This window comes from Protopterus annectens, chromosome 3.part1, assembly GCF_019279795.1.
Source record: "Protopterus annectens isolate FY-2018-M chromosome 3.part1, PAN1.0, whole genome shotgun sequence".
Lineage (NCBI taxonomy): Eukaryota > Metazoa > Chordata > Ceratodontiformes > Protopteridae > Protopterus > Protopterus annectens.
The window spans coordinates 168,787,328-168,810,756 of record NC_056732.1 but is presented as its reverse complement, the minus strand read 5'-3'; the positions used below and the strand labels follow the sequence as shown (position 1 = coordinate 168,810,756).

The following is a 23,429-nucleotide window of genomic DNA, read 5'->3' as shown; positions in this document are numbered from 1 at the left end:
GGCTTGGTGGTGACCGAGCCGAAAGCGCTAACATTAAACAGTGTTTCTTCATTAACTGCAGTTTGCTCTCATCGCTTCCAGATCCATCTTGCTTGTGTTTTCAACGGTCGAGTATTTTGGAGTTGTTGGTATAGGAGGTACCACTGTGCAGTAGCTAACAGCAAATCTGGGTATTGCCATGGAGATTCTTTACATAACTACAGAAGGCCTTGTAGTTGTCTTTACTATCTGCTGCAATTCTGTTTTCATAGCAATTCTGTTTTCATAGCTAGCTTTGGAGGATTTGATGAGGGATATCAACTTTTTGTTGAGGCTGATAAAGGAGTTTTTCCAGTCTTGGGACTTCACCTTATTCCGCATCAGTTTCCTCCTTCTGTTGTAGGGTTTGTTTATGGCAGGGGAATACCAGATTGGCGTCCTTTTTTCGGAGGAGAGTGTCTTGGTTCTATTGGGTATGGCGAGATCCATGAATTTGTGTACATGTTTGTACAGCGCACTGGTGTATGACTATGCGGTCACGCAACTATTCAACATTTGCATGGGTGCTGTGAAGTTAGCCATCTCTGTTTTGAGGAGCCCAAAGTTAGCTTTGGAGAAGTTTTTCATGGTGGTTACCTTTGTGGGGGGGGGGGGGGCGGATTTCCAAGGAGATTAGTTTGTGGTCGGATCTAACCAGGGAAGAGTTGATTATTGATGTAGAGCAACGGTCGCCCATGTTAGTAATGACGAGGTCAAGCATGTTGCTACCTCTAGTGGGGCAAAGAACAAGCTGGTCCAGGGCATTGGAATTAATGAGCTCCAGGAAACGTTTGGGCAAGTTTAATTGGTACATGAGTAGTTTACCCAGTTAATGGAGGGATAGTTGAAGTCGCCTAGTAAGTGTTTTATTTGGACCCTAATATACTCAGGTCTATATTACGTTATCGAATACTAATGTATATTCACAAACGTAATAGTCGACCCGTAAATGTCAAAATCGTAAAACAAACATTTCAATGGAGATCTCTGTACAGTGCGGAAATGGAAGTTTTCCATTGTCTGCACTGTATGACTATCTCAGAGTTGGTATATTTAAGTAGCGGGGGGTGTGGGTGGCGCACCCCTCCCCACGTGGGGGGGGGATGCAGTGGGGCCTGCCTACCTGCTTACAGCATTTAAATGGTTTGCTTGGGTGGGTCTTTGTATTTTTTATAAATGTTCGAAGTTGTACGACTTCGACATTTACAGGTCGACTATTACATTTTTATTCATTAGTATTCGATAATGTAATATAAAACCATATTCTTCAGGGTGCTTAGGAACGTGGAGTGCAAGTCTTGGGATATGGTTGGGGACCTACAGCAGGCTACGACCTGAATCACTGTCTTACCCACTGTCAGCTGCACCTGAAATATCTCTGATGCGTTATGTTGGGCTACCAGTCTGGAGCTGTGTGCATCCTTTATGAATATGGAAACACCACTGCCTGTGGAGCTTCGTTCCCAGTTCTGGGGCCGAAAGGTGTGGAATGAGTTATAGCCTGGTAGTGCAGAGGTGCCTTCTGCTGCCTTGAACCAAATCTCTGTTACAGTACATGTGTCGATGTTTGACACTTTAAGAAGTGCGTTGAGCGAGTGCATTTTGAGATAGAGACTTCTAGCACTGATAGCATGACCCTCGGATTGCATTTGTTTGTAGCTGTTATGGTGGTAATTTGGTCTTTGGAACACTGCCTAAAAAAGGCACTATAGGGGTAGCAAGAGCCTTGGCCAGTGTCCGGAAGCCCAGGTGTGACAGATGCAGGCCATCTCTGGCAAAGTACTGAGGTCGGTCAATTATGTAATCCCAGGCAGACAGATACTGGATCCCCATAGAATAACACCAGAAACTTAACCAATTGTTGAAATCAATCATTTTCTGCTTGTACTGTTGTATCATTCTGGGTGATGGTAGAATGCTGCTCACGGCTAGGGTCATACCTGCCTTGGCTACATAATCCGAGAGCTCCTCCATGTCTCTCTTCATGTAGTCCAGGGAGGTACATCTCGGGTCATTCACATCCACATGTACAATGACAGTGACATATTTGTACCTGTTGTTGAGAGACCAGAGTGCGTGCATTATGTGGCAGACCCTGGCACCTGACAGGCAGCTGTTACTTTCTCCTTATTCAACCTAGTAAGTGGGACATCAGTGTGCCTATCGAGTCACCTATTACTAGTGTGTTGGCCATGCTGTTTTGCCTTAGGGACTTTGGTTGAGTGGAAACTGTTTAGGAGAGTTGTGTGTCTCATGATTAGTGCTGTGGTGGTAGAGTGCATTTCTACCTTGGAGGTCTCTGCTGCTTGGGTAGATTTTTATTGAGAGCCTCCGCGAAGGTGGGTGCGTGGTTTGTGTTTTTATGTGAAGACAGTGCTGGTGTGTGTTCTGGAGGGCTATGTGTTCCATGTGGTGTGGTGCAAGTGCTGACCACCTCCTCTTGACCAGCTATTTCAGTCTTGGCTGGAGAGTGCGTGGCTTCCAATTTGGATATATAAGTGTATCTCTCGCAAGTCTCAGTGTGGGAAAGTAAGAGGAGAGGGTTGTCGGTGTACATGAGTTAGTTGCTACATTTCCTCAAGATGCCCAAGTTCACCAGGTTAATAGGAAAAGGGAACGGACCTTTAGACATGCCTGGAGGGGTGGGCATTGATAATAAGTACTGGATCCGTTTCCTTGTAGAACGCTTAGTGTTGGTAGCACTTTTGTGTGCTACAATAACTGCTACAAGAAGTCTGGTAAAGTGCTAGACTAATAAGCTAGTATAAGTGCAGGAGAGGCGAGAACTAGTAGATCCAAGGGAAAATTTGAAGAGCAGACTCTGGCACTGCTCAGAAGCTTAGAAACAGTCCTGGATACAGCAATTCTGTATCTGAACTAGACTAGTTACAGGAAAGGCGGGAAACGAGCGCAAATGCGGGCTTTTAAAATGGAAAGTTGAGAAATGGAAAAACTGTCCAAATGGCCAATAAACTACAATTTCTGGGCCAGGAACCACTCCTCTTGTGGTAGATAGGCTTATCTAGTGCTTACCACTCCCACTGATGAGCTAGAAGGCTTCCTTCCAAAACAGAAAGGTCGGGGGCGCTCAGAAGCTTACAGTCTTGGACACACAAATCTGCATCTGAACTAGACTAATTACAGGAAAGGGGGGGGAACAAGTGCAAATACAGGCTTTTAAGCCAGAAAGTTGAAAGAGATGGAAGAAACTGCACAAAAGGCCAATAAACCACAAACTCTGGGCAAGGCACCACTCCTCTTGTGGTAGATAGGCTACCTAGTGCTCACCAGTCCCACTGATAAGCTAGCAGGCTTCCCTCCAACACAGAAAAGCTTGGGGGGCTCAGGAGCTTACAAACAGTCCTGGATACAGCAAATCTGTATCTGGAATAGACTAGTTACAGGAAAGGGGGGAAACAAGCTTAGAATTTTTTTTTGTAAAGTGGAAAAGGAGAATGCTGGAGCAGAAGATAATTTAAGGTTAAGAATCTAAGTGGGTTGGTCTTCTCAAATGTTCTCTCACTATTAGGTAGAATGAACTAATGACACTAGACTGGGAGGAGTGTCCCAGATCAAATATATGGCATGGGCGGACAACTGCAACACCACCAAGTATAAAAACAAGACAACAATATGGAGAGGGGGTTGGGAAACTATTACAGCTACTAGCTGTAGCCACTAAATGAAAGTTTTAACAGATAAAGGACCAAGTAGACTCTAGAGAATGCTTTTAACTGCAAACAAATCAGTTGTGTGATACCTGACTAGAACACAGAAACCTCAAAAAAATGCACAGAAAAGCACAGAGAGCACTCACAAACAGAAAATACAATACATAAATGCAGTGAAACAGTAAAAAAAAGCTTTATAACAGTGCCAAATGTAGTGGATTAACTGTATAGCACAATTCTAAGTGTTACAGAAGTGCAATTCAATGAAATAAGTGTAAGAAATACTTATTCTGCTCTTGGAGTCTTAAGGAATTTCTGCTTAGTCTTAGTAATTAATCACCATCCACAGCCTAGTAAATACAAGTATAGCCTTTTGCAGACACAGGGTTTATTATCATACTTTATGATAACTTCTGCAGCAGACAAATCAAAAGCCAAATCTCTATCCAAAGAAGAATTTTAAATCTCATTTTCACACCATCTGGTAAGTTCTGAGAATGCAGCCAACCTCCTTAAGTGACCACAGCCCTGGGAGAAGTAACAACAAAGTCAAGCCCTGGGAGAAATAACAACAAAGTCAAACACACACTATAAACAATAAGCTGTAACCTGTACAATGGAAGGAATTAAACCATTTAAAAGCACATTTTTATTCGCAAGAAGAAATTGCAGACAAAGCATTCCTCATACTTTCACAATTAGAATAAACTAACATATGGGGTCTGACAATTCAAAATTCTGGAAATCAAAATTGCAGAAGAATATACTTTTTCCTCATACACATCAATTATTTTCCCATCCTTGCCAGGACTGGACTTAACTAAATATTTACTAGAAGTAGGACTAATTAAAGCTATAAGCGCAAAAACTTATGACTGATGTACTTTATAAAATATATCTGCCTTTTTTAGGGGCAGCAGGCTGCCAGGAAAACTGCAAGCAGTGACACATCCTCCAAAGCTGACTGCACTGAAGGAATAGGTGAAGGATATGGAAATTCCATCTGTAACAGTTCACAGTATTTTCTGAGGCACCAAGAAACCTCAGTTCTCCCACTGAAAACAATGGCAAATTCCAGAAATACTTTCACAGAAAGAGAAGCACTCACTGGAAGAATCCGATACTGTACTCCTCTTGGAGTCTGAATCAGAAATCAGAGCATACCCTGCACCTGTCCCTTCATCTTCCTGTCCAGATTCAAAATCTTGAATCTTTTCTGGAAGAGACGTCACTCTTTTCTTTTACCAGAAACTACCTTATAAGAAAGGTTTATTGTCTGAATTAAACCCCGAGCCAGATCTAGTAAACTACTCCTGTCTAGAGAATTTTTTTTTGAGTAGACAGATGTTTAGTTTTCTGCTTCTTTTGACAGGAAAAAATGGGGCCTAGAGTTAATAGCAGCAGCAGTAGCTTCTCCAGGGAGGGCACAACATTCTGACAAAACAGGAAAGCCTTCCCTGTTCCCTCTCCCATGAATAGTGGCTCTCCCTTGCCCACTGATGGGACCAAACAGCTGCAGAGGATATGGCTAACCTCCGGTCCATAGCGGCTATACGTGATGCACCAGAGGGATCAGAGGTAAAAGATAACAGCAGACTCATCCACCTGCAACTGAAAAAAAAACTGCTAGCCTGTTGTGGTGACAAAGGCTGCTTGCTTATTAACTTTTTGTTTTTGTGGCTGGAAGGACCGACTAAGACTGGTAGTTTGTTTCATAGTCTAGCCAAAAATTATGTCTTTTCCCAAGGAAAGCAAGCAGCATAAGCCAGTAAAAAATTAAAGTTGCTAAAAGTCATTTTTCCTCATAAAAACACAGGAAAAAGCATTTTAATACACTTTGTCAGCCCGGTAAAGTAAAATAAACAAAATATCTGCATAGAAAAAAAATGTTTTCAATTACTTTAAACAACTTTTAAACTGAGAAAAAAAACATTTAAAAGAGTAGTTCATTAGAACCCAAACTACTATGTTAAAAAAAAACTTTGCTAAGCATGAAAGTACAACAACAAAACAATACATTTTTTTTTAATGTGGAATATTTTTCCCCAAGGGGACTTATCTGCCCAGCAAAGGAAAGTACAGCTGTGTAATATCTTACCATAATGGTAGATGTCCTTCTCTTCACTGTTGTAGTATTCATTACAATTGGGATTCCCTGCCAAGGGCGGCACAATGTCAGGCCAGTACAACAAAGCCTTTAGGTTGTTTTGAGGTATGCTGTACATCACACACACATGCTCCTTGCATCTGAAGAGACCGCAGAACAGCTCTCATCTCTAACCCTGATGTGCTCTTTCTGTACATGAGGCAACCACACACACTCATCTTTAAGTAGCCAAAAGCTGCTCCCCATCCCACATTTGAAGCATCTGAACAGCTCCTAACAGGGAAGAGGGGGATGAAAAGGGAGATGTGGATTTAGAAAAAAATGCCGAATCCACCACTGAAGTTCCTTCTTGAGACAAGGAAGAGGAGAAACTACAAACTCTACGGGATGCGCACGGTGAAGCCAAACTTACTTCAGAAACCAATGAAACATTCTCATGTGGAGTTTGGCCAGAAGCAGCATAGGAATGGTGGAAGCCATAAATACCAAGAACTCTCAGGAAACCCCCTGGCTGTTACAGAGGCCAGAGGAAGAAAAGTTTGAAGGAAGGAAATGAGTGTTAAGGCCTTGAGAGGAGGCTGGGATGCCAGCATAGGCACAGACTGGAGCCTGCACTCAAGAAAAACATGGTCTTGAGAAGGAGATGGTAGAGACTTTTTGAAGTTTATTCTGAACCCCAGCTTTTGCAGAAGGGAAAAGGCAAAATGAAGCTTTTGTTAACAGGATCTCTGGGGAGGACGCCTGAAACAGGAGGTCATCCAAGTAAGGAAAGACTTGGATCCCCTGACGCCTGTAAAAAGCAATCACAGGAGCGAGGCATCTGGTGAATACCCTTGGGGCAGTACAAAGGCCAAAGGACAAAGCAGAGAACTGAAAATGCCAGGAAGCAACAGAGAAATGTAAAAACTTCCTAAAAGGGGGATGGATCGGGATATGGAGATGAGCATCCTTGAGATCCAGAGACACCATACAAGTCTGGGGAAGCAAAGGAGGGGAAACAGACTGAAAGGACAGCACTCGAAAAGAGGGCACCTTCAGAAAAGTGTTTAAATGAGATGGGTCTAGAATTGCTCTACAAGTACCCTCTTTCCTGGCACTACAAACATCCTGGAGTAAAAACCCCTCCCCCCATTTGGGTCACAGACGCCTCTTGAATAGTACCCAGAGTCAAAAGGTCCCCTAGCACCTCGGGAAAGGAGCAGAATTGTTCCTAAGGGGGCTGAGGAATACCCATAAAAGGGGGAAGGGATTTCCAAACCATGAAATACCTCTGACAGATAATGGACAGAACCCAGATATCCTGAGTAAACTTGCAGCCAGACAGGAAAAGAGACAGGCAAAGAGGAAAGTGGCTTGGAAGAATAGGATAGACAGCACCTGGGTTTATCTTAAAAAGGAGACTTCTGAGGCACAGAAGTCCTAGTAGCTTTCACAGGAGGAGCCCGCTTGTCACCCTTTTTACCCTTAAGGGAAGGGCAAGATTGTCTGCGAAAAAAGGCTGGCTTACTGGGGTAGTTTCTCTAATTTAGGTACAGGAGAACCAGACACATGCTTAAGTTCCTGTAAAGCCTTGGCCTTATCCTGAACGGACTTGAACAAATCAGCAGTGGCCTCACCAAACAAGCATTTATTATCTAGAGGGGCATCCATCAACTTAGCATTAATATCATTAGGCAAAGGTTGAAGTCACAGCCAAGAATACCTTCTCATCACTGATCCAAAAGCAGCAGCTCTAGAAGAAGCATCTGCTGCATCAAAACTACACTGTGTGGAATGACAAGCTACTTGGGAAGAAATCCCTAACAGAGAAAGGGCAGAAGTTTTACCATCAGAGTCTGCAAGATCAGAAATAACCTAACAGGCCTGGGATAGGAGAGCTAAAAAGTACCTGGACACATGGGTCTGATAAATAACAGCCCTAAAAAAGCCAAGGTAGCAGAGGTATAAGCCTTCTTCCCTAGTCTTTACAAGGTTCTTCTATCTTTATCAGAGGGCAGTAACATAGAAGAAGCAAGCAATTGAGACAGCTAGTCAGAAGCTACAGACACCACTGATGGGTCCGCAGAAGGACACTTGGTCCAACACTGCAGCCAAAACAGAAAGGGGCAGCAAAAGGTCTTGGCAACTCCATCTGCAGCAACTCATACCTTTTTTTTTTAATCAAAGAAACCTGAGCACAACCCGATTTAAAGAATAGTGTCCCCCAAAAGAAATCTCTTCAAAGCGAGTATCAGGACTGGTATATTCTTCCTCTTCCCGTCCATAATCCAAAGGAGGCTGTATTTGAGAGAAGTAAGCAAGGAATGCCTTATCAAAATCCACCACCTCCTCAGGAATCCTGTTCCCTGGGTCTTTTAAGAGGGGTAGAGGACCAAGAGGAATGCTGGAAAGATGCTCCCTGAGGAGTATTTAAAGCCATCAAAGCACTAAACAAGCTCTGCGTGAAGGACTGCCATTCACTCTGTGGATCCTCAGGGGCAAGAGAAATATGTTTAGTCTTCTACTTTTTCTTCAATGGGACCCCCATCTTATAAAATTTAGAAGTCTCTGAACCAGGACTGCATTCAATAATGGTAGTAGGGACTTATCTAAGATTTGAGGACCCCCGCCAGGCCCCTTTGGATATAATCAGCCATGGTTTCCCCTGAACGACCAAAGTGGAAGTCTGCGATGCCTCCTCTGACATGCAAAAAGTTGGATTTCCACTGGCCTCAAACTTGATCGCGTGCAGGGGAGTCCAAAGTTAAAGCCAGGTGAACCTCTGGGCATCTACTTACCTCAGGAGAGACATCTGGTGGAGGCTGAACAGCAGAAGATTCCAGCCTAGATTTCCTGGCCTTCACAAATGGCTGTCCCTCAGAGTGGGAAGTTCCCTTTATCATATCCTTATCAAGAAGCTTAAGACTTGGGTTTTCAAGATAAAGTACTAAATAAGAAAGTTGACTTTGAAGGGTCTTAGGATAAAGGCCTGACAAACAGAGAGAGATACAAGGTTGTGGGAAGTGCCAAGGCAAAACAGACACTGTTCCTTGCAGTCTTTATGGGGAATCTGTCTCCCACCACTGGCATTTACCCTTCGTGGATGACACAAAACTCCACAAGCAACAATAAAAAAAGGAAGAGAAGTCAAACAAATCCCCAAAGCCCAACAGGGCACTTATCCACAATGGATTGGTGAACCAGCAATAAACTACAGTTGTGTGCACTTAACCATAAATGTAGATGTTAGAGTGTATTCACTGTTGCAGTCATCACATTTGGGTTATCTGCCTGCAGGTAGCCCCCAGCCGGCCTGAATACCAGAGTTTTTGGATTCCTGTGTTGGATGCTGTCTCTTCTTCCATGACGTCAGGTCATCAGAGGTATAAAACATGCAGCAGATGCCATTACATCAGTTTTTCTTGCCCCAGATGTCAGGTGCCCCCACAATGGGAAGCAATTATACGTTATGGTACACCTCCATCAAAAAACAAATACACCAGAAAAACTTAAATATACCAAACAAGAAGGAAAGTTAGAGCCAAGAGAAGTCAGGGGGGCTGGAGGGAGGGTAACCAGGACTGCAAAAGTGAATACACTCGAACATCTACATTTATGGTAAGTGTACACAACTGTACTACGTTCTTTGTGTTTTACTGTTGTAGTCATCACATTTCAGTTGATTCCCAAAGCTAAGGAAGGGAGGAGGAAATTAAAGAGCATTAGGGCCAGCTATTAAGCCCTGCAAGACTGCAGTGGCAAAACCAGCTCTGGATTTAGAAAAAAATAGGCATGTGGTAATGCTTGGTGAAAGTATGTACAAAGCTCCAGGTAGCAGCTTCTAGGATGTCCCTGGTAGGGACTCTTCTGAGAAAGGCTCCAGAGGTAGATGCAGCCCTGGTGGAATGTGATCTTATCCTGTGGGGTAGGTTTTCCATGGTGCTTGTAGCAGAAATAAATACAATGGGCTATCCATTTGGAAATGGTTTGCTTTGAAATGGCCTTCCCCTCTGCCCCTGCAGCAAAGTCAACTAGCAGCTGTTCAGATTTTCTAAGAGGCTTAGTCCTGTCCAAATAAAATCTAAGTTGTCTGTGCACGTCCAGAGTGCAGTATTCGTTCCCCTTTGTTTTGTGTACTAGGGAAAAAAGTAGGCAAATGAATGGACCGATTTAGGGCCACACTAGACATCACCTTAGCATAAAGGGTTGGTCCTGAGTGAAACCCTGTCTGCATGGAAGATGAAGGGTTCCACTGCCACGAGGACCTGTAATTCAGACACTTCTTGCTGAAGTGATGGCTAGAAAGAAAGGCTGTTTTCCAAGAAAGGAATTTCAATTCTGTTGTTGCAGCTGGCACAAAGAGTGGGAGTGAGCTTTTCCAATATAAAGTTAAGGTCCCAGGCTGGAGTGGGGGCTCTTCTGGGGGGTCTTAAATTTTTAGCCCCTCTAAGGAATTGTTTTAGCAGGGGGTGAGAGAAGAGGGGTGGCTCAGTATTATAATGTGCTGAAACGGCAGAGGCATGAATTTTAATTGACAAGAAGGATAGGCCCTTGTGGAGCATTTCTTTTAAGTACTGAAGAATATGAGGTACGCCGGGCACCGCTGTGCCCCCCCCCCCCCCCCCCGAGTCTGGCTCCAGGGAACAGTATCTTTTCCACTTTTTCAGCATAGGATTTTCTAGTACCAGGCCTCCTTGCCTCCAGAATGACATCTAACACCTGCTTACTAAAGGGATGCTATTGGAGAGCTCAAGGAATCAGCCAGGCTGCAAGGTTCAGGGTTTGAAGCTGAGGGTGCAGACCCTGGCCCACTTGCTGGGACAGCAGGGAAGGGGTCTGAGGCAGGTGCCATGGTTCCAGCCATGTCATACTGCGCAAGAGGGGGTACACCAGTGCTGGCATGGCCAGTCTGGTGCAATAAGTATTGTCCTTGGCTTGTCCTGTTTGATCTTTAGCAGAACCTTTGAGAGGAGAGGGGGAAAGGCAAACATAGAAGCTTTCCCAGGTAAAGGACAGGGCATCCACTTTCCAAGCTGGACTGTGGGGAGTCCTTGTGCAGAAAATGTCCAACTGGTAGTTCTGGGGGGGGGGGGGGGGACAAACAGGTTTACCTCTAGAGTTCCCCATGTGTTCAACAGGTTGAATATTTTTGGTTCTAGTCTCCATTCATGTGGGTCCCTGAGATTTCTGCTTAAGTTGTCTGCCAGTGAATTTAGCTTGCCTGGCAGGAATTGAGCTTGTAGGTGCACTTGGCAGCTCAAGGCTGTGTTCCAGAGAGCCATGGCTAGTCTGCAGAGAGGGTACGAGTGGGTTCCCCCCTGCTTGTTTATGTACCACATAACTGTGGTGTTGTCTGTCTTTACCAACAGTTGTCCTGAAAGAATACGATCTTTGAAGGCTGTCAGGAATTCTGTACAGCTAACTTTTTTTTTATTGATATGCCGGTGCATCTGTCTAGTTTCATTTGCCCTGAATGCACTGCCCTGCCAAGTGAGCCCCCCATGCATAGTCTGATGAGTCTCTTAAGGTTTTGGGCGGCAGGGGGTAGAGTGAAGGGGAGCCCTTTGTTGTGGTAGCAGGCCTTTGCCCACCAAAGGAACTGTCTTTATACAAGGAATGATAGGAATCATTGATTCCAGGTCCTGCGAATGTTGACAACATAGGCTTTTTAGATACCATTGTAGTTTCCTCATATGCAGTCTTGCATATGGAATTCGTAGAATGCAAGAGGTCATGAACCCCAGGGCTTGCAGAATTTTCCTTGCAAATAGCTGGGGTTTTGCGGCCAATAGTTTGAAGCAGGTTGTCAAATAAACTTGTTTCTCCGGAGTTAGGAAAGCCATCTGGGAAGTTGTGTTCAAGCTTGCTAACAGGAATACAATCTGTTGGCAGGGTACTAGGTGAGATTTCTTTTCATCTATGGTGCAACCCCAGTGAGGTTAGAAGTTTCTTTACGAATGCCACATGTACTAGCAAGTCCTGGCTTTCTGCCTGAATAAGACAATCGTCCAAGTATGGGTATATCTGAATACTTCTCTGCCTGCAAAAATGCAATGGCTGGAGCTAGGCACTTTGTGAATACACTGGGCGCATTAGATAAGCCAAAGGGAAGTGGAGAGAATGGATTGTGCATGGAGCCTGCAATGAAACGTAGGTATTTCCTGCAAGATTCCCTTATTGGAATGTGCAGGTAAGCTTCCTTTAAGTCTAAAGGTTGCCAGGCATCTTTGTCTAGCATAGGAAGAAGCTGTTGAAGTGTTAACATTTTGAATTTCGGAATTACCAGAAAGGTGTTTAGAATAGAGAGGTCCAGGATAAGATGCCAGGGGCTATCTTTTCTGGGTACCAGGAAAAGTCTTGAATAAAAACCTTGTCCCCTTTGTTCTGCTGGGACAGGTTGAATAGCCCCGATACTTTGAAGGGAGAGAACCTGCTTTTGGGCCTCCGCCCATTGATTTGGGGGTAGGTCTGGCCAACCGTTTGGGGTTAGTAGTGTGTGGAAGTGGAGTCTGTATCCTTGGGAAACTATGTTCAAAACCCATTTGCCCTGGGTAATGAGTTCCCAGTTTTTTGCATGCAGGGCGAGCTTTCCTCCTAAGGGAGCAGGCAGTTGAGCAGGGCTTGGAAGGGTTAAGGTTAAGTCACTGTGCCATTTTTCTGTAGGGGGTGGCTTACTACTCCTTGCTCTGGAAGTGGGATCCCCCCCACTGCTTAAGTCTCTGCACAGCCTGAGACTGTAACCTAGGTGGTCTGCTGTTCCTGGGTTTGGACCGAGAAGGCTTGGAAGAAACTGGAAAGGACCAATTCTTTTAATGCTAATGCATACTAAATCTGGGAGGCTGTACTTGTAGGAAATCTTTAACAGTTTGCATAGGTTTAGCTTTTTCCTCCATCTTTTTGAGGACGACTTCTGCTTTGTTGCCAAAATTGTGGTCTTGGTTTAAGGGAGCATCCAGTAATTTAGCTTTAACATGATCTGGCAAGTTTTGCTCCTTAAGCCAAACATGCCTCCAAAGTACAGACCCAGTGACAGCAGCACTGCAAGAAGTTTCCAAAGCGTCAAAACCACATTGCAAAGTATGTCTACCAACTTGCTAGGCAGAATGCATTAAATCTTGTAATTCTTTCTATTCAGCACAGTCAGGAATCAACATCAGTTTCTGTTTAAGTAGTCTCATAATATGCTGATACTTTAACATATGAAACTGGCAATTTAAAGCCCTAATGGCCAAAGTAGCAGAAGTGTATACCTTCTTACCCCATCTGTCTAAGGGTCAAGAATCTCTATTAGAAGGGGTAGGAATTTTGGCAGCAGTAGCCTTAATGCCTTTTGGTCCTTGGGAAATGGTCTCTGGATCCGCAGTAGAATTCTTGAAGAGGAACTTGAGAGTCAGGTACTCAAATACCCATCAGGTTTTCTGGGAGCTGGAGGTAAAGTGTCTGGGGAAAAGCTAGATTCCAAGAAAGCATCCTCTACAATGTCCAGAACAGGAGGGATAGCTAAAGGCCTGTGTCGAGGAAGGAGTAAGAATTCCCTAAGTCTCGGCTTGGAATCAGAGAAATCCTGGCTTTCCCAGCTGAAATGCTCCCCAACACTGTGCAAGGTTTCACCAAAAGAAAAACCTTCTGGAGGGGAAGCAGAAGGAATGGAATCCTCGGCATCAGAATCCTCACAGGTAGATATGGGCAAATCCTGGTAATCAGAAGGAGCAGAAATATCAGATTCCTGATCAGAAGAATCAGAAGAAAAATCAGTTCTAGGTCTCTTAGAGGGGGGAAGGCTGGCTTCCCCTAATTATGGTAATAAGGTCTTCAGCCATTCTAAGCATTTGATTTTTAGGCATATGGGCCGGAGCCTGTGGTCTGGACGTCTGCTTCCTAGGCGTGGTGGAGGTTTTAGGTCTGGATGAAGATGATGTCGTCGGTTTAAAATGAAAGTCTGTAGGCCTGAATACACCCTCAGAAGCTGGTGTCTGCACAGCAGCTCCAGACCCATCCAAGGTAGAGACATCCACAGGTTCCATAGTCGAAGAAACATCTCGCGGCACACCAGACTCTGAATGGGTCTTAGTAGCAGCCTGTGAATCTGAATTAGCAGGTATCAGGGGCTGCAAAAGCGTCTGAGTACTGGCGACTAGCTTAACAAAAGTGCCGTCAGCAGTTTTGGACCTATGCAGTCTGTCTGTCTTTATCCTTACATTTTTTTCGGATGATCAGTAGTCGGATGGCTTAACAAAGCCATTTCAGAGTACTGAGACAGAGTATGAAAATAATTTGCTGCAAAGATAGCTCAACGGCGAATATTTTGGGAGTTAAACAAGGCACAAAACCGACAGCAAGGGACATCGTGGTCTGGGCCTAAACAGGGAATGCAGTACGAATGAAAATCTCTATGAGGCATTTGCTTTCCACAGGTAAGACAATTGTTTACTTTTATTGACATCGGTTGGAGCAAGAAAAACGATCCCCAATGGGGTACTTATCGTTTTTGAAGACTTCAGATCTGAAACTCGAAAACGAAAATTTCAGGAGTCGGCTGACTGGCACTTGTGAACTGCTTCTGCTTCGGGCACCTCATGGCAAGAGACAATGATGTAACGGCGTCGGCTGCATGTTTTAGACCGACGACTTGACGTCATGGAAGAGACAACATCCAACGCAGGAATCCGAATACTCTGGTATTCAGGCCAGCTGAGGGCTACCTGAAGGCAGATAACCCAAATGTGATGATTGCAACAGTGAAACACAAAGAACATCTGAACGGGCATTCAGACCAGCAATCAATAGATGCCATTAATACTGGTGGCAAAGTTCTTCAGAGGATGGTACATCCAGACATCACCTTTATGCCCTATGCTATGCGAGGAGCATAGGTGTGATGTATGGCAAACCTTAAAGCAACCTAAAGGCTTTGGTACACCGATTTTATTTTGGGCTGCCCTTGGCAGGGGATGCCAACTGTAATGAATACTGCAACAGTGAAATGGAAGGACATCAGCATAAGCTGGCCATTGACGCTAAAAAGCCAGCACAGTGTTCTCTTCAACAGCAGGAAAGCTCTGAGGGGGCTTGGTGCTCAAACCTATGATTTTGGGCAGCTCATAATGGTTTGAGTGTGTGGAACATGCTCTGAAGCTTTGGAAGCTGGCCGGCTGTTATATCCTTGGCATGATGTAACCCACACTGTTAAGGCTACTGGAGCAGTGATCAATACAATGAACATCTTAGCTTCTAGATAAGAGTATGGGATCACACAGCATGCAAAAATGGGAGCATTTACATGTTAAATTAAAAATGTAAACAGTTTTGCACTTCAGAAACAACTGAAAATACTGCTTACATGTCAAGCAACTTGAGATAATTACTAACCTGATCCCGCCCAGATTTATGCGATGTCATGTGGCGTTCAAGTTGCGTTCTATAAGCAAATGTATAACTACAGAGAGAACAACTGAAGTTGTCTTCATTCTTTTCATGACGGTACTTAATGTGTTCTTTCAAGGAGGTAAAGCGTTTATATCCTCTATCACAATACGGGCACGTGAGAAGTTGTGAGAATGCATCTGGTGTCCCTGAGAAATTAAAAAAATAAATATTGATAAAATAATTCCGTATATCTCATTCATGCAAGCAGCACGTCTTTGGGTAGTAAATAGAAAAGTTAAAAGATTGACTGATTATGTTAAAATAAACATCTTAAGGGCCTTTTTTCTACAGATCCTATCTAAAGAGACAGAAATCCTACATCTGCACTGAGTTAGCAAGTAATTAAGCAGATCAAATAGAGTAAAAAGAATACTCACTCTACACCTTAAGCCACGCATCACCAGAGTATGACCAACATTCTTCTACTAATAGAAACATTAATGAAAAACTAATAGAGTGAAACAGCCTAACTGAACATTTCGACACAAACTACTGCAGTTTTTGGTTGTCCCTCTTTGGCTATCAGCTATAAAATTAAAGAACAGGAAACTTGTGTGACTGTAATAAACCACCACCAATAGACTTCAATACTTGGAAATATTCATAATATGGTGGTAAGCTCTTTGTGATATTTTAAGCAGCAGAGGTTCTATGTATATATTGAACAGGTAAGGTGATAGTGGGCATCCTTGCCTTGTACCATTCACTATTTGAATAGGCTTCGATTGCTTTTTATGTATAGATAGTGCTGTTGTGGCATTTTTGTATAAAGCCCTAACCATGTTTATATAGCCCTCAGGAATACTAAATTTCTTGAGTATATTTAATAAAAAATCAAAATTTACTCATCAAAAGCTTTGGTTGCATCTACTGATAGTGCATAGCTAGGGCATTTATCATTCGCTTTTAAACTGATTGAATCAATAGTAAGTGTGTTGTCATATATTTGTTTGTTGTTCATAAAGCCTACTTGCTCAGAAGATATAATGTGAAGTAGAATTTGATTCTACTAGCTAGTATTATAGAATTTTAATATCAATATTTATGAGTGCTATCAGCCTGTAGTTATTTGGGTTTGATGCATCAGATTTGGGTTTTGGTATAAAAATAGTTTTTGAGTTATTGATATACATGTCTTTAGTACCATACTTTATTATGTACCTGTATACTTTCAGTAGTACAGGAGCTGTTTCTTTAAAGTCTTGTAAAAGTCCGCCACGTAACCATCAAGCCCTGGTGATTTACCTGGTTTCAACTTATTTACAGCAGCAATGATTTCTTCTACACTTAAGGGAGCTTTAAGATCATTTATTCGTGTCTCATTCAGTAGTGGAAATTGTAACTCTTCGGTAAATTGATGAAATAATGACTCGTTAAACTGGTCTTGGGGGGCCATATAGACTTCAATACTATCTTGATTTTGGCATTTCTTGCCTCCCATGCACAAGATAGAAGACTGGGAGAGCCTGACCAATGTCCAATGCCTGTTTGGAGTTTTCATATTCTCCCTGTATCTCTGTGGAGCTCCTCCCACCTCTGAAAGACATGCTGAGTGTTTCCACCTCAAACTCACCAGTGACCAGAGCTGAGGACCCAGCCTACGCCGACCTACGTCAGGGAACCATGTTAAAGGTTGGAGGGGTGTATGTGCCCCTACTGGCCAGTGTGTGCCCACCATAAAGCCCAGCAGCCTTGGGTCAATAAGCTACTGGTCAGCCAGTGTCCAGTTGCCCAGCTTGGGTCACCTGGGATAGCTCTATTGGACGAAAGCTGGACATAAAACCAATCAACCTGCCAAACATGAACTAAGAATTGCTACACTCAATATAGATTCACTGACAAGATGGAGATTGGAAGTGGATGACATTATGGTATGGAGGAGGTGGGATATCCTACGCATCCAACAGACAAGATGGAACAGCAGTGCAACAAAGCCACTTGGCTTGGGATTCAGTCTACTACTTAGGAGAAGGACAGGCTAGAAATGGTGTGGGAATTTTGGTGAATGAAAGGCTTCAAAAGACAGTGGCAGGCAGATGTCATTCGAATTAGTGACAGACTCATGGCAATCAGACTCCAGCCTAATGACAGGACAGTATTCATAATCTCAACCTATGCCCCACAGCAGAGTTGGGGTAGTGAAGAGCTGAGTGCTTTCAGACAGCAGTTGCAGAACCTACTAGATAAAGCAGGACAACAAACTGTTGTTAATGGGTGACTTGATTGCACATATCGAACAGAACAGGATATGATGACTGCTTAGGTCCATAGGGGTGAGGTAACAGGAATAAAGGAGGAGAGGCCATTCTAGACTTCTGTCTGGCAAATGCCTTGACAGCAGCCAACGCATGTTTTAGAGAGAGAGTCACAAGAACAAATACAAGAGTGGCCAACATGCAACTCGGGTAGACTTCCTCCTAGTAAGGAAAGGCCATAGGGTAGAATCAGTGATTGCAAAGTCATCCTCAGTGAAACAGTTGGCCCAAAGCAGCAACCACTGGTTGCCAAATCAGAAGCAAGCAGTGGTCAGAGATGGTTCTAAGGTCAAAAGAGACGAGGCTGAAGACCTGGAAGCTAACTGGAGACAAACGGTTCAAGGAGTTATTCAGGGCACTAGCACCTCAAAAACAGGAGGAAATAGGTGGAATTGAAAAATGTCAGTGCCTCAAAACGTGTGAGGACTAAATGTGGCCAAGCCAGGTATGGAAATAAGGTACAAAAGGAAAGCTGGTGGTGGAATGCAGAAGTTCAGGAAGTCATCAAAAGAAAGGAGTGGTACAAGAAAAAGTAGGAGATAGGAAAGACAGACTAGCCTGAGAAGGAATGCTGGTTGAGTAATAAGAAAGAAGTTGCAATAAAACAACAGGGCAGCAGAGGCACTCTACCAGCTTCTGGAAAGTGATTCAGTAGGTGGCACAAAAACTATATCAGGCTGCAATGCAAAGACAGAAAGATGAAGATAGACATCCTTCATAAGGGATGTCAGCCACAACCTGCTCATAAGTCCACAAGACATCAAAGGCAAATGGAAGGAATACTTCCAAGCTGCTTCTGAATGAAGAAAATCTCACAGAAGCTGTACTTCCCCAGACACAACCTACGATGAGAAGAGTCCACTACAGAAGTAGCATGAATAGCACCAAGGAAAATGAAGTCAAGGAAAGCAGCAGGGTTAGAGGAGGTCACAGCAGATACGATAATGTCAGGTGAGATAGGGGAGAAATGGCTTCTGAAGGTACTTATAGCAGTGAGAAGAGAAAGGCGCATCCCAGATGACTGAAGAATAAGCATTCTAATGCCAGCGTACAAGAACAAAGGGGACCATCCACAACAATGGGCAGTACAGAGGTATCAAACTCCTGTCACATTGCAAGAAATTTCTGGAGAGTAGTAGAAAGTAAGATGGGAGATCAGCAGTTCAAATTCAGATCGGGGATGTAGCAAACTGACCCAATGTTTGCAGTGAGACAGACAGTTGAGAAGAAACTACAGATGAGAAACCAGTCCAATTGGGCATTCATAGAGTTGGAGAAAGCTTATGACAAGGTCACACGAAAGCGGATTTGGGGAATCCTGCGGTGGTTTAAAGTCTCAAACATTGGCAGAATTAGTTCAGGCTATGTACAAGGACCAGATGAATCAAGTATGAACAGTGTTCGGTATCACACAGGAGTGTTCAGTGGAAGTGGGTGTGCATCAGAGTTCCACTCTGAGCCCACTGCTGTTCATACTAATGATGGACTACATCAGTAAACTGGTCAGAGGAAACAGATCAACAAAGTTGCTGTATGCAGATGATGTGGCATTACAGGCAGACAAAGCAAGAACTTCAGCACAGGATAGGAGAATGGAATGCAAAACTGAAGGCACATGGCATGCCAGTGAGTACAGATAATACAGTTTTAATTGCAGCAAATGGGGGAAATCAAAAGATGCTGAGAGTTGAGATAGAAGGGAAGACACAGGAACAGGTTAACAGCTTCAAGTATCTAGGAGGGGTGGTTGAGGAGAAGGGAAGTCTGAATAAAGAGGTCATAGCTAGAATCAAACGGACTGCAGAGAATTGGCATTGTGTGTCAGGTGTAGTGCATGACAGAATGCCAAAGAAACTAAAAGGCAAGGTGTACAAAACAGTGGTGTGACCAGTACCACTGTGTGGTACAGGAAACTGGTCAGTAAAGGCAGAACAGATGAGGAAGCTAGAGGTGATAGAAATTAAGTGCCCGAGATGGGTAGTAGGATGCACACTGTGGGGCAGACGAAGAAATAAGGACTTAACTCATTCCCTCCAGTAGAGCTCTTTTGAGTGTGTACCTTTAACCCCTAGTGGGCGTGGCTTCAGCATTTAAAAATTTAAGTTATCACCTTACATTTTTAACAAATACCCATTGACAGAGGTCATATCAATACAATTGTGTTTGCTATCATGTATGCTTCAAGATAAAATTTTCCAATACCTTGTATGTAACATGGTTTTGAAATTATTAATGCAAATATGAACAGGCAATATTTGACGCCTAGAGGAGCAGTAGGGTGCAACTGCAGAAACGCCTGGAGACGTCACTCGGCTGAGCAGAAGCCAAAGTAGCTCCAATTGCAGAAAAGATCAAACAGAACAGATTATGGTGGTTTGGGCACATGGGTAGAAAAGGAGAAGAATCTAGTGAAGAGGATATGGGATAGACGGGAAAAAGGAAATAATGGTGTCCAACAAAGAGATGGATGGATTGCAAGAGATCTGTAATAGTCAGGCATGAGTGTCAATGAAGGCAGGAGTGTGGTACTGAATCGAGTGAGATGGTGACAGTTAACATGACATCCTGATAGCATGGAGAAAAAGGTGGCTGATGGTGATGGAGACTGGGAGAATTTTCATAAGTTAAGTTACAGTGTTGAAACGCAGGGCATAAATGTAACGTGCTTCCTCAAGAGAAGGAAAATGGGCCAAAAATGACTGCACAAGACCCACCCCTGTGGTACACACACACAAAGTACTGACCACGATCCAGATAACCGATGTTTGACAACCAGTGCAAGTACAAAATGGGTCTACCCAGGAGGATAACAGTGAGTAGTCTACGTAGGCTTGCCCATCTTAGAGGGTGATGCATGAAAGTAGCACTGGGTACTGCACCTGTGGAGTACAAAACTACAATTACATGCCACCACACGTGTTACATAAAGCCAGGGAATCAAGTGGCTGTGCACAAGTCACCTAGGGTAAAGCAGCATCCGTGCAGCTTCAGGAAGGTGCCATGTGGAATAGGTATCTGGGAGTCAGGGAGGAAATAACTCACTGGATCAGACAGTCTGGCCTGCTCCCTGCCACTCAACTCTCACCAGAACAAATGGACTAGGGCTATTGCACTAACTGGACGTGTGTGGCTCACATCCTGAGAACAAAAGGGTCAATGTGGTCCTGGAAAGGACAGGCATGGGGCAAGATACTACGGATAGGGGGACATAAGATAAGATTGGCAGGGCAATAGTCCACAGTTCCAACAGTACTGTTTTATGAAGGAAGTCTCCCCAAGAATGCCTAAACAGCCCCAGATACCCAATATAACGAATTCAGAATGTGCAAGAATTTGGAGTAAGAACTATTTTCTCATGAGTTGTTTTTGTTTGCAATTCCAATCACCATTCCAGTTTGTACAACAGTAAACAATTTAGTTTGATCAACCACTTCCTTTCAGCTGAAGGGCGTTTTATCAGCTGATCAGATGATGATTAGGTAAGTACAGTGCTGCTGCTACTTAAAGTTTTGATAAATTTTAAAATCTGGACCAAGGGTGGGGGTGGCAGGCAAGTATATTTTTAACTAGAGACATTGCCTTATCCACAAGAATACAAGACTATTCAAGAAAAAAATGAGAAGATAAAACTAGGAGAAACCCTGTATGCATGCAGCTGTAGCTTAACAAGTCTATGAGAATGAAACCAAGCACTGTTGGAATGGCAGAAGTGGAAGCAGGAAAAGATATGACTATATTAAACGCACAAGGGAAATGGCATAAATAAGCGGGTTTTTTTGCACTAGTTAGGACAAATTAGGCTAAAAATGAACTACCACCATATTTGCTTGGTACGTTTATGTTCATAGGTTGTTACTGGGCTAACGAATGCTAAGGCCCTTACAAGCCTAGCCATGTACCTCAAACCATTGGGGTCTCAAGTATAATATGGGTGGGGGGCATATTAGTAGGCAGGTGGCCAAGGATTTGCGTGTGTGAGGGTGTTATTTTGGATAATATTTTTCTTACTGATGCCCTCTGATAGGGGCCAAATCAGGGGTAAATTTAAATTTTCCATCCAATTGTCAAGGCTTCTTTTGAATAGGGTCAGTGATGAACTCTGTTTTACACCGATGGGGAGCATATGCCATAATGCAGGCATTCTTCGGGACACGTATCTCTCTCCAGCATGTTCTGTTTATGTCACAAATGAAGTTCAGATACCTGGATCTAGTATTTCTGGTGCGGGTTGTTTTGTGCATGTACAACAGATCCATCAGGTCTGGGTCTGAGGAAACCCTCAAAGCCAGGCAAAGATTCCCTCTCTCAGCAGTCTGTAGGAGACTGAATACAGAAGCAGAGCCTTTAGGCAATCAGCGAAGGATAGGGTATTTGTGCTCTGAATTTTCCTGGTGAGAAACATTTGTGGACACTCCAACTGTTAAGTGTCTGGTTAGATACATACTTAACGCAGTACTGCAGTCAACGATAGGCCTGATATGGGTCAAGTACAGTGGTACTATAACTTCCTTGGATGACCCGGATGCCATACCCTTTACCTACAAGCTGGGTGATATACAATGATTTTCTTATCTTAGCTACATGTTGGTCAAATGCCAGACTACAAATGTTCCCAAATCCATTACTAACGGGTTGACTCTCAGGGGTGTTTTATCAATGTAATAATTAATTTGGGTTGACAGCATCCCAAATGGCATTAGAATGCATTTTCTGGCACTGAAGTTTAGGCCATGGCTTTGGTAAAAGTCATCTGTCTGTGTTAAACCCACTGGCAAGATGTTTGTATCTTGGGGAAAATCTATAATAGCTCCAAATTTACAGTCATCTGTAAACCTGGTGAGTCAGAGGTCAGAGACCTTTAACATCAGCCTTGATTTCCAAGACAGATGCTAAAAGGAGTGAGCCTAGTACAGAGCCCTCAGATACTCGACTGGTAACCAGACTCTTGGTGGAGGTGGTCTCACCAATCCAAACATCTTGGGTCCTGTCTGTGAGCCAGTCAGCAATTCAGCAAATTATGAAAGGGTTTACGCCTAGCTCAGAAGGGTTGTCAACAATGCCGGAGTGGGGCTATTATATCAAATGCCTTAGCCAGGTCAACATACACAGTGTATACACTGTTTTACCCTTGCTCATAGCCGGCCTTATGCATAGGCCAACTAGGCGGCCGCCTAGGGGGACACTAACAGGGGCACTTTTCCAGTATTTATTTGGTGTAGGTAGACCAGGATGGGGGCACCAGGTGGTGTGGTAGGAATGCCGTGGAGACCTTTTGCCTAGGGCACCAGCTGACCAAAGGCTGCTACTGGCCTTGTTCATTGCCTATGGGAACCTCCCAAAGTAGTCTACCAGGTTAAGTAGGCATGACCTTCCCCTACAGCCAATTGGGATGAGTCCAGTGTCTGTAGGTTGCCAAAGTCCTTGTTTATCATTTCCATGACTATGTTTATTAGGCTTGTTAAACTGATGGGTCTGTAGCTCCCCGCGTCAGTTGATGGTCCGCCCTTGTGGAAGGGAATGATTGTTGTGGTCCTCTAATCACTTGGAACATGGCCTGTTTCAAGGCAGAAGATGGTGTGTCTCAAGTGGTCCTGACAGGTCATGTTTTAGACTGTTCAAGAGACAACCAGGGATAATGTTGCGGGACCCATGGAGGCAGTACTCTTGGAATTAACGAGTGCTACCAGCAACTGGTTCCTGCAGATAGCTGGGGGAAGTATGCTGTATGGGATTTCACCTGGTGGAGCTGGGGGGTGGGGTGGAGGTGAATTTATCAGCCAGTAGATTTGCTACGTCATCCTGATAGATTTAGTTGGCACCGTTCACCACCAGTTCATCACACCATTGTGTGTTACCTTTAAGGTTTGAAACATAGCTGAAAGCGGCTTTCTGATTGACCTTAGCCTGCGAGGCTGTCCTGACTTCACAGTTGGCCTTACTGGACGTAATAAGACCTTTTAGTTGTATAAGAGC

The 23,429-nt window shown here is 43.8% G+C and overlaps 1 protein-coding gene across 2 annotated transcripts in view; it reads right to left on the bottom strand.

The window, feature by feature from the left end:
- Nucleotides 1–23,429, bottom strand: part of ZEB1 (zinc finger E-box binding homeobox 1) — an 873,134-nt gene that overhangs the window by 257,889 nt on the left and 591,816 nt on the right. For both annotated transcript variants that reach the window (XM_044066691.1, XM_044066692.1), the window contains one exon: nucleotides 15,145–15,347. In XM_044066691.1, the coding sequence (XP_043922626.1) occupies nucleotides 15,145–15,347 (203 nt within the window). The remainder of the gene's footprint in view (nucleotides 1–15,144; nucleotides 15,348–23,429) is intronic.